At 54.2% G+C, this 11,436-nt stretch overlaps 1 protein-coding gene across 1 annotated transcript in view; it reads left to right on the top strand.

Annotated features, from left to right (window-relative positions):
- Nucleotides 1–1,215: 1,215 nt before the first annotated feature.
- RTKN2 (rhotekin 2) overlaps nt 1,216–11,436 on the top strand; it is a 414,584-nt gene continuing 404,363 nt past the window's right edge. Inside the window, exon 1 of the mRNA XM_063961816.1 lies at nt 1,216–1,566. Coding sequence (XP_063817886.1) covers nt 1,381–1,566 — 186 coding nt within the window. The 5' untranslated portion in view covers nt 1,216–1,380. The remainder of the gene's footprint in view (nt 1,567–11,436) is intronic.

Raw genomic sequence — 11,436 nt, 5'->3', positions numbered from 1 at the left:
ACTCAGTATAGCTATATAATTAGTAGATATATCAATGCACACAGTAAAGACTGGATGTATATCACAGGGTACTTGTACTATATAACCCTGACCACATGCACTGTTTCTTAACTAACAATGTCAACAGACATGTAGAATACTTGTGTCCTGTAAAACACAGCGCTGACATGCAGGCGGCTTTACAAAGGAGGATTTGCCTAAACAGTCCCAGGAACAGTGCCGCTCTGTGTAATGGCACCCAAACACTGACTGGGAGTGAGGGAGAGAGATATATGCAGCTCCAGGGCAGGAACATTACTGTAAATGGGGCCCTGGGGCTACAGGTCCAAGCCTTATCCCCCTGCTAGACCTCACCACTGGTACTATGGGCTGTAATAAAAACGTTTTTTATGAGGAAAAAAAAAACGACCTGTGCCCTTGCCCTGGTGGTTTAGTGGAGTCCCTGCTCGACCACAGTGTCCACGCCAGCGTGCACGGCCCGCCTCCCACCGGCCTGCGATTTCAGCGGGACCCGCCTAGGGGACCCACTTAGCTCCTCCCTGAGTGCGGCCACGCGATCCAGGAGAACTGCGGCGAGTGTGTGACTAACGGGGAGCAAACCGGAGCCTCCGCTGTAAGTACCCGGCAACCAGGGTGCGGGAGTATACAGCGCCGCTGGGGCAGGTGATGGAGCTGCAGCAGGAGATGTCAGACTGACATCTATCACTGCTCCAGCCCTTGAAGTCTTCTATCTTCGCTTAGAAAAGCTCTCTTAGGGCTGCTGGAGCAGCCCACCGGTTGTATGCCTGCTTACTGCATGGCACCCACTACAAAACTGAGCTACTGTGCACGGAGGCGGGGTTATAGAGGAGGTGGCGCTGTGCATCTTGGGAACAGTCAAAGCTTTGAGCCTGTTGGTGCCTCGGATCAAGATCCTACTCTACACCCCCAATGTTATTCCCTGTGGAGCACAGTGAACCCCACAGAAGAAAGGCTTTTTTTTGTCAGATGCCAATTCACCTACAATATGCAACTTCAGGGAAAGGTAATGGCTTAGCACAGGACACGAGGCGCTGGTAAGCAAGGGTGAAAGTCCAGTGAGACCCCTGCTACAGCTGGACGGCGTGTAGTATCATTATTACATCTGCAGAGAACAGTGAGAAACTGCAGGAGGAGGTGGAGAGTTGGGGCGGGGGTCACTGGCTGGCTGCTATATGAAGATAAGCTAATGAGGAAATCAGTGTACTCGGAGTGAGCTCCGTGCTGTGCAGTGACTGCGTCCGCAGCGGGTGATGCCCGGGCCCATTGAGAAACCAGACGACGCTGCTAATCCTGCGATGTGAGCCGATGGGGACTCGTGAGAGAATGGTACGCTCCGAGCCCCCCTGTACGTAGGGCGCAATGGTACGCCCGGGTGACGTCACCGCCATACAGGAGAGAGTGGACACGGCAACTGCTCGGCGGCGCCAGATTCAAATGTTTCGTCGCGGCGATAGCTCCCGGGCCACCGTGTCCCAGTGCTCCGCCCTGGGGATGGAGATTAAGCGCAAGAAGATCCGGGAGAGCGTCATCTTCCCCCCGCAGGAAGTGAGTAACCCCCGTATCATGGTGTGGTTGGCGGGGGAAGGGGCGTCCGTGTGCACCTGCCGAGCACAGGTCTATGTGGTGCACAGAGGGGTACTGTTGGCTGCATTGTCCCCTCTCCTTATTTACACCAGCAGCTGCTGCACCTGCTCCCCAGGGACAGTGGGGCAAATGTAGGGCCGGTGCTAGGGTGTACGGCGCCCCCCCCCCCCCCCTGCAAACTATAAATTTGCACCCTCCCACGTTGAAAAAGGGATGTGGTCCCACAAGGAAGGGGGATGGTCACACAATTATACCCCCATTTAAAATGCCCGCAGTAGTGGCGCTGCTTACACATAACACCGCAGTTGACCCCAGTAGTAACTCTACTTACACGTAACGCCCCAGTAGCAGCGCTGCTTACAGGTAACGCCCCAGTAGCAGCGCCGCTTACAGGTAACGCCCCAGTAGCAGCGCCGCTTACAGGTAACGCCCCAGTAGCAGCGCCGCTTACAGGTAACGCCCCAGTAGCAGCGCCGCTTACAGGTAACGCCCCAGTAGCAGCGCCGCTTACAGGTAACGCCCCAGTAGCAGCGCCGCTTACAGGTAACGCTCCAGTAGCAGCGCCGCTTACAGGTAACGCCCCAGTAGCAGCGCCGCTTACAGGTAACGCCCCAGTAGCAGCGCCGCTTACAGGTAACGCCCCCGTAGCAGCGCCGCTTACAGGTAACGCCCCCGTAGCAGCGCCGCTTACAGGTAACGCCCCCGTAGCAGCGCCGCTTACAGGTAACGCCCCCGTAGCAGCGCCGCTTACAGGTAACGCCCCCGTAGCAGCGCCGCTTACAGGTAACGCCCCCGTAGCAGCGCCGCTTACAGGTAACGCCCCCGTAGCAGCGCCGCTTACAGGTAACGCCCCCGTAGCAGCGCCGCTTACAGGTAACGCCCCCGTAGCAGCGCCGCTTACAGGTAACGCCCCAGTAGTAGCGCCGCTTACAGGTAACGCCCCCGTAGTAGCGCCGCTTACAGGTAGCGCCCCAGTAGTAGCGCCGCTTACAGGTAGCGCCCCAGTAGTAGCGCCGCTTACAGGTAGCGCCCCAGTAGTAGCGCCGCTTACAGGTAACGCCCCAGTAGTAGCGCCGCTTACAGGTAACGCCCCAGTAGTAGCGCCGCTTACAGGTAACGCCCCAGTAGTAGCGCCGCTTACAGGTAACGCCCCAGTAGTAGCGCCGCTTACAGGTAACGCCCCAGTAGTAGCGCCGCTTACAGGTAACGCCCCAGTAGTAGCGCCGCTTACAGGTAACGCCCCAGTAGTAGCGCCGCTTACAGGTAACGCCCCAGTAGTAGCGCCGCTTACAGGTAACGCCCCAGTAGTAGCGCCGCTTACAGGTAACGCCCCAGTAGTAGCGCCGCTTACAGGTAACGCCCCAGTAGTAGCGCCGCTTACAGGTAACGCCCCAGTAGTAGCGCCGCTTACAGGTAACGCCCCAGTAGTAGCGCCGCTTACAGGTAACGCCCCAGTAGTAGCGCCGCTTACACGTAACGCCCCAGTAGTAGCGCCGCTTACACGTAACGCCCCAGTAGTAGCGCCGCTTACACGTAACGCCCCAGTAGTAGCGCCGCTTACACGTAACGCCCCAGTAGTAGCGCCGCTTACACGTAACGCCTACAGTATTAGCGCCTCTTACATAGTGGCGCCGCTTACAGGTAACGCCCCAGTAGTAGCTCCGCTTACAGGTAACGCCCCAGTAGTAGCTCCGCTTACAGGTAACGCCCCAGTAGTGGCGCTGCTTACAGGTAACGCCCCAGTAGTGGCTCCGCTTACAGGTAACGCCCCAGTAGTGGCTCCGCTTACAGGTAACGCCCCAGTAGTGGCTCCGCTTACAGGTAACGCCCCAGTAGTGGCTCCGCTTACAGGTAACGCCCCAGTAGTGGCTCCGCTTACAGGTAACGCCCCAGTAGTGGCTCCGCTTACAGGTAACGCCCCAGTAGTGGCTCCGCTTACAGGTAACGCCCCAGTAGTGGCTCCGCTTACAGGTAACGCCCCAGTAGTGGCTCCGCTTACAGGTAACGCCCCAGTAGTGGCTCCGCTTACAGGTAACGCCCCAGTAGTGGCTCCGCTTACAGGTAACGCCCCAGTAGTGGCTCCGCTTACAGGTAACGCCCCAGTAGTGGCTCCGCTTACAGGTAACGCCCCAGTAGTGGCTCCGCTTACAGGTAACGCCCCAGTAGTGGCTCCGCTTACAGGTAACGCCCCAGTAGTGGCTCCGCTTACAGGTAACGCCCCAGTAGTGGCTCCGCTTACAGGTAACGCCCCAGTAGTGGCTCCGCTTACAGGTAACGCCCCAGTAGTGGCTCCGCTTACAGGTAACGCCCCAGTAGTGGCTCCGCTTACAGGTAACGCCCCAGTAGTGGCTCCGCTTACAGGTAACGCCCCAGTAGTGGCTCCGCTTACAGGTAACGCCCCAGTAGTGGCTCCGCTTACAGGTAACGCCCCAGTAGTGGCTCCGCTTACAGGTAACGCCCCAGTAGTGGCTCCGCTTACAGGTAACGCCCCAGTAGTGGCTCCGCTTACAGGTAACGCCCCAGTAGTGGCTCCGCTTACAGGTAACGCCCCAGTAGTGGCTCCGCTTACAGGTAACGCCCCAGTAGTGGCTCCGCTTACAGGTAACGCCCCAGTAGTGGCTCCGCTTACAGGTAACGCCCCAGTAGTAGCGCCGCTTACAGGTAACGCCCCAGTAGTAGCGCCGCTTACAGGTAACGCCTCAGTAGTAGCGCCGCTTACAGGTAACGCCCCAGTAGTAGCGCCGCTTACAGGTAACGCCTCAGTAGTAGCGCCGCTTACACGTAACGCCTACAGTATTAGAGCCGCTTACACGTAATGACCCCAGTAGTGGCACCGCTTACAGGTAACGCCCCAGTAGTAGCGCCGCTTACAGGTAACGCCCCAGTAGTAGCGCCGCTTACAGGTAACGCCCCAGTAGTAGCGCCGCTTACAGGTAACGCCCCAGTAGTAGCGCCGCTTACAGGTAACGCCCCAGTAGTAGCGCCGCTTACAGGTAACGCCCCAGTAGTAGCGCCGCTTACAGGTAACGCCCCAGTAGTAGCGCCGCTTACAGGTAACGCCTCAGTAGTAGCGCCGCTTACACGTAACGCCTCCAGTATTAGAGCCGCTTACACGTAACGCCTCCAGTATTAACGCCGCTTACACATAATGACCCAGTAGTGGCGCCGCTTACAGGTAACGCCCCAGTAGTGGCGCCGCTTACAGGTAACGCCCCAGTAGTGGCTCCGCTTACACGTAACGGCCCAGTAGTGGCTCCGCTTACACGTAACGGCCCAGTAGTAGCGCTGCTTACACACAATAAACCTAGTAGTAGCACAGCTTAACGCAGGGGTGGGGAACCTTTTCTCTAACGTCCTAGTGGATGCTGGGGACTCCGTAAGGACCATGGGGAATAGACGGGCTCCGCAGGAGACTGGGCACTCTAAAGAAAGATTTAGTACTATCTGGTGTGCACTGGCTCCTCCCTCTATGCCCCTCCTCCAGACCTCAGTTAGAATCTGTGCCCGGACAGAGCTGGGTGCTTTTAGTGAGCTCTCCTGAGCTTGCTAATAAGAAAGTATTTTAGTTAGGTTTTTTTATTTTCAGAAAGCTTCTGCTGGCAACAGACTCTCTGCTACGTGGGACTGAGGGGAGAGAAGCAAACCTACTAACTGCGGCTAGGTTGCGCTTCTTAGGCTACTGGACACCATTAGCTCCAGAGGGTTCGAACACAGGACCTGACCTTGTCGTCCGTTCCCGGAGCCGCGCCGCCGTTCCCCTTGCAGAGCCAGAAGACAGAAGCCGGCAGAAGCGGAGAAGACATCGAAATCGGCGGCAGAAGACTCCTGTCTTCACATGAGGTAGCGCACAGCACTGCAGCTGTGCGCCATTGCGCCCACACTAACCCACACACTCCGGTCACTGTAGGGCGCAGGGGGGAGCGCCCTGGGCAGCAATTGATACCTCCTGGCAAAAACTGCATATAGACAGTGGGACACTGTTATATGTATGAGCCCCCGCCATTTATTTTACAAAAAATCGCGGGACAGAAGCCCGCCGCTGAGGGGGCGGGGCCTTCGTCCTCAGCACTCACCAGCGCCATTTTCCTTCCACAGCTCCGCTGAGAGGAAGCTCCCCAGGCTCTCCCCTGCAGAATCACGGTAGAAGGGTGAAAAAGAGAGGGGGGGGCACATAAATTTAGGCGCATTGATCATAATACAGCAGCTACTGGGTAAACACTAAGTTACTGTGTAATCCCTGGGTTATATAGCGCTGGGGTGTGTTCTGGCATACTCTCTGTCTCTCCAAAAGGCCTTGTGGGGGTCCTGTCCTCATTTAGAGCTTCCCCTGTGTGTGTGGTGTGTCAGTACACGTGTGTCGACATGTTTGACGAAGAGGGCTATGTGGAGGCAGAGCAAGTGCAGTTGACTGACGTGTCGCCGCCGACGGTGCCGACACCTGATTGGATGGATATGTGGAAGGTGTTAAATGATAATGTAAACTCCTTACATAAAATGTTGGATAAAGCTGATACCTCGGGCCAGTCAGGGTCTCAACCCATGCCTGATCCTACAGCGCAGAGGCCCTCAGGGTCTCAAAAGCGCCCACTATCCAAAATGGTTGACACAGATGTCGACACGGATTCTGACTCCAGTGTCGACGACGATGATGCAAAATTGCAACCGAAAATGACAAAAGCTATACGTTACATGATTATAGCGATGAAGGATGTTTTACACATATCAGAGGTAAACCCTGTCCCGGTTTATATGTATGGGGAGAAAAAGCAAGAGGTGACTTTTCCCCCTTCACATGAGTTAAATGAGTTATGTGAAAGAGCGTGGGATTCCCCAGATAAGAAAGTCCTGATTTCCAAAAGGTTGCTTATGGCGTACCCTTTCCCACCGGAGGACAGGGTGCGCTGGGAATCCTCCCCTAGGGTAGATAAAGCTCTCACACGCTTATCTAAGAAGGTGGCCCTGCCGTCGCAGGATATGGCCACCCTAAAGGATCCTGCAGATAGGAAGCAGGAAAGTATCCTGAAATCTGTTTATACACATTCAGGGACTCTACTGAGGCCGGCAATTGCGTCGGCGTGGATGTGTAGTGCTGTAGCAGCGTGGACAGATAATCTGTCTGAGGAAATGGATACCTTGGACAGGGATACCATTATGCTGACCCTGGGGCATATAAAAGACACTGTCCTATATATGAGGGATGCCCAGAGGGACATTTGCCTACTGGGCTCTAGAATTAATGCAATGTCAATTTCTGCCAGGAGGGTCCTGTGGACTCGGCAGTGGACAGGTGATGCCGACTCCAAAAAACACATGGAGGTGTTACCTTACAAGGGTGAGGAATTGTTTGGGGACGGTCTCTCGGACCTGGTTTCCACAGCTACTGCTGGGAAGTCAAACTTTTTGACATATATACCCTCACAACCTAAGAAAGCACCGTATTACCAAATGCAGTCCTTTCGCGCACAAAGAAGCAAGAAGGTCAGAAGTGCTTCCTTTCTTGCTAGAGGCAGGGGTAGAGGAAAAAAGCTGCACCTTACAGCTAGTTCCCAGGAACAGAAGTCCTCCCCGGCTTCCACTAAATCCAACGCATGACGCTGGGGCTCCACGGGTGGAGCCAGGAGCGGTAGGGGCGCGTCTCCGACATTTCAGCCACCAGTGGGTTCGCTCACAGGTGGATCCCTGGGCTATACAGATTGTGTCTCAGGGATACAAGCTGGAATTCGAGGTGATGCCCCCTCAACGTTACCTAAAATCGGCCCTGCCAGCTTCCCCCATAGAAAGGGAAGTAGTGGTAGCGGCAATTCACAAGCTATTTCTCCAGCAGGTGGTGGTAAAGGTTCCCCTTCTTCAACAGGGAAAGGGATACTATTCCACAATGTTTGTGGTACCGAAACCGGACGGTTCGGTCAGACCTATATTAAATTTAAAGTCCCTGAACATTTATCTGAAAAGATTCAAGTTCAAAATGGAATCGCTCAGAGCGGGCATTGCAAGCCTGGAAGAGGGGGATTTTATGGTGTCTCTGGACATCAAGGATGCTTACTTGCATGTCCCCATTTATCCGCCTCATCAGGAGTACCTCAGATTTGTGGTACAGGACTGTCATTACCAATTCCAGACGTTGCCGTTTGGGCTCTCCACGGCACCGAGAATATTTACCAAGGTAATGGCAGAAATGATGGTGATCCTGAGAAAGCAAGGAGTCACAGTTATCCCATACTTGGACGATCTCCTCATAAAGGCGAGGTCGAGGGAGCAGTTGCAGATCAACGTAGCGCACTCTCAGGAAGTGTTGCAACAGCATGGCTGGATTCTGAATATCCCAAAGTCGCAGCTGATTCCTACGACGCGTCTGCCCTTTCTGGGCATGATTCTGGACACAGACCAGAAGAAGGTGTTTCTCCCGACGGAGAAGGCTCAAGAGCTTGTGACTCTAGTCAGAGACCTCTTAAAACCGAAACAGGTGTCGGTGCATCACTGCACGCGAGTCCTGGGAAAGATGGTGGCATCGTACGAAGCCATTCCCTTCGGCAGGTTCCATGCGAGGATCTTTCAATGGGATCTGTTGGACAAATGGTCCGGATCGCATCTTCAGATGCATCGGCTGATCACCCTGTCCCCCAGGGCCAGGGTGTCTCTTCTGTGGTGGCTACAGAGTGCTCACCTTCTCGAGTCTTGCAGGTTTGGCATACAGGACTGGGTCCTGGTGACCACGGATGCGAGCCTCCGAGGGTGGGGGGCAATCACTCAGGGAAGAAACTTCCAAGGGTTGTGGTCAAGTCAGGAGGCTTGTCTGCACATAAATATCCTGGAACTAAGGGCCATATTTAACGCCCTGAGTCAAGCGGAGCCCCTGCTTCGCAACCAACCGGTGCTGATTCAGTCAGACAACATCACCGCGGTGGCTCATGTAAACCGCCAGGGCGGCACAAGAAGCAGAGTCGCGATGGCGGAAGCCACCAGGATTCTCCGGTGGGCGGAGAATCACGTGCAAGCACTGTTAGCAGTGTTCATTCCGGGGGTGGACAACTGGGAAGCAGGCACGACCTTCACCTGGGAGAGTGGGGACTTCATCACGAAGTCTTCATTCAGATTACAAATCGATGGGAACTGCCACAGGTAGACATGATGGCGTCCCGTCTCAACAAAAAGCTACAACGGTATTGCGCCAGGTCCAGAGACCCTCAGGCGATAGCTGTGGACGCCCTGGTAACACCGTGGGTGTTCCAGTCGGTCTATGTGTTTCCTCCTCTTCCTCTCATACCCAAGGTGCTGAGAATCGTAAGAAGAAGAGGAGTGAGAACAATACTCATTGTTCCGGATTGGCCAAGAAGGCCTTGGTACCCGGAACTGCAAGAAATGCTCACAGAGGACCCATGGCCTCTGCCTCTCAGACAGGACCTGTTGCAACAGGGGCCCTGCCTGTTTCAAGACTTACCGCGGCTGCGTTTGACGGCATGGTGGTTGAACGCCGGATCCTAGCGGAAAATAAGAATTTACTTACCGATAATTCTATTTCTCGTAGTCCGTAGTGGATGCTGGGGACTCCGTAAGGACCATGGGGAATAGCGGCTCCGCAGGAGACTGGGCACATCTAAAGAAAGCTTTAGGACTATCTGGTGTGCACTGGCTCCTCCCCCCATGACCCTCCTCCAAGCCTCAGTTAGGATACTGTGCCCAGACGAGCGTACACAATAAGGAAGGATTTTGAATCCCGGGTAAGACTCATACCAGCCACACCAATCACACCGTACAACTTGTGATCTGAACCCAGTTAACAGCATGATAACAGAGGAGCCTCTAGAAAAGATGGCTCACTACAGCAATAACCCGATTTTTTGGTAACAATAACTATGTACCAGTATTGCAGACAATCCGCACTTGGGATGGGCGCCCAGCATCCACTACGGACTACGAGAAATAGAATTATCGGTAAGTAAATTCTTATTTTCTCTAACGTCCTAAGTGGATGCTGGGGACTCCGTAAGGACCATGGGGATTATACCAAAGCTCACAAACGGGCGGGAGAGTGCGGATGACTCTGCAGCACCAAATGAGAGAACTCCAGGTCCTCCTCAGCCAGGGTATCAATTTTGTAGAATTTTACAAACGTATTTGCTCCTGACCAAGTAGCTGCTCGGCAAAGTTGTAAAGCCGAGACCCCTCGGGCAGCCGCCCAAGATGAGCCCACCTTCCTTGTGGAGTGGGCATTTACAGATTTTTGGCTGTAGCAGGCCTGCCACAGAATGTGCAAGCTGAATTGTACTACAAATCCAACGAGCAATAGTCTGCTTAGAAGCAGGAGCACCCAGCTTGTTGGGTGCATACAGGATAAACAGCGAGTCAGATTTCCTGACTCCAGCCGTCCTGGAAACATATATTTTCAGGGCCCTGACAACGTCTAGCAACTTGGAGTCCTCCAAGTCCCTAGTAGCCGCAGGCACCACAATAGGTTGGTTGAGGTGAAACGCTGAAACCACCTTAGGGAGAAACTGAGGACGAGTCCTCAATTCCGCCCTGTCCGAATGGAAAATCAGATAAGGGCTTTTACAGGATAAAGCCGCCAATTCTGACACGCGCCTGGCCCAGGCCAGGGCCAACAGCATGACCACTTTCCATGTGAGATATTTTAACTCCACAGATTTAAGTGGTTCAAACCAATGTGACTATTGGAACCCAAAAACTACATTGAGATCCCAAGTGCCACTGGAGGCACAAAAGGAGGCTGTATATGCAGTACCCCTTTTACAAAAGTCTGAACTTCAGGGACTGAAGCTAGTTCTTTTTGGAAGAAAATTGACAGGGCCGAATTTGAACCTTAATGGACCCCAATTTCAGGCCCATAGACACTCCTGTTTGCAGGAAATGTAGGAATCGACCCAGTTGAATTTCCTCCGTCGGACCTTACTGGCCTCGCACCACGCAACATATTTTCGCCAAATGCGGTGATAATGTTTTGCGGTTACATCCTTCCTGGCTTTGATCAGGATAGGGATGACTTCATCCGGAATGCCTTTTTTTTCCTTCAGGATCCGGCGTTCAACCGCCATGCCGTCAAACGCAGCCGCGGTAAGTCTTGGAACAGACAGGGTCCTTGCTGGAGCAGGTCCCTTCTTAGAGGTAGAGGCCACGGATCCTCCGTGAGCATCTCTTGAAGTTCCGGTTACCAAGTCCTTCTTGGCCAATCCGGAGCCACGAATATAGTGCTTACTCCTCTCCATCTTATCAATCTCAGTACCTTGGGTATGAGAGGCAGAGGAGGGAACACATACACTGACTGGTACACGCACGGTGTTACCAGAGCGTCTACAGCTATTGCCTGAGGGTCCCTTGACCTGGCGCAATACCTGTCGAGTTTTTCCCAACGGTTTATAATCATGTGGAAGACTTCTGGGTGAAGTCCCCACTCTCCCGGGTGGAGGTCGTGCTGAGGAAGTCTGCTTCCCAGTTGTCCACTCCCGGAATGAATACTGCTGACAGTGCTATCACATGATTTTCCGCCCAGCGAAGAATCCTTGCAGCTTCTGCCATTGCCCTCCTGCTTCTTGTGCCACCCTGTCTGTTTACGTGGGTGACTGCCGTGATGTTGTCCGACTGGATCAACACCGGCTGACCTTGAAGCAGAGGTCTTGCTAAGCTTAGAGCATTGTAAATGGCCCTTAGCTTCAGGATATTTATGTGAAGTGATGTCTCCAGGCTTGACCATAAGCCCTGGATATTCCTTCCCTGTGTGACTGCTCCCCAGCCTCGCAGGCTGGCATCCGTGGTCACCAGGACCCAGTCCTGAATGCCGAATCTGCGGCCCTCTAGAAGATGAGCACTCTGCAACCA

The sequence above is a fragment of the Pseudophryne corroboree genome, chromosome 3, assembly GCF_028390025.1.
Source record: "Pseudophryne corroboree isolate aPseCor3 chromosome 3, aPseCor3.hap2, whole genome shotgun sequence".
NCBI lineage: Eukaryota > Metazoa > Chordata > Amphibia > Anura > Myobatrachidae > Pseudophryne > Pseudophryne corroboree.
The sequence above is the reverse complement of the archived record's forward strand: the minus strand, read 5'-3'. Positions and strand labels throughout refer to the sequence as shown.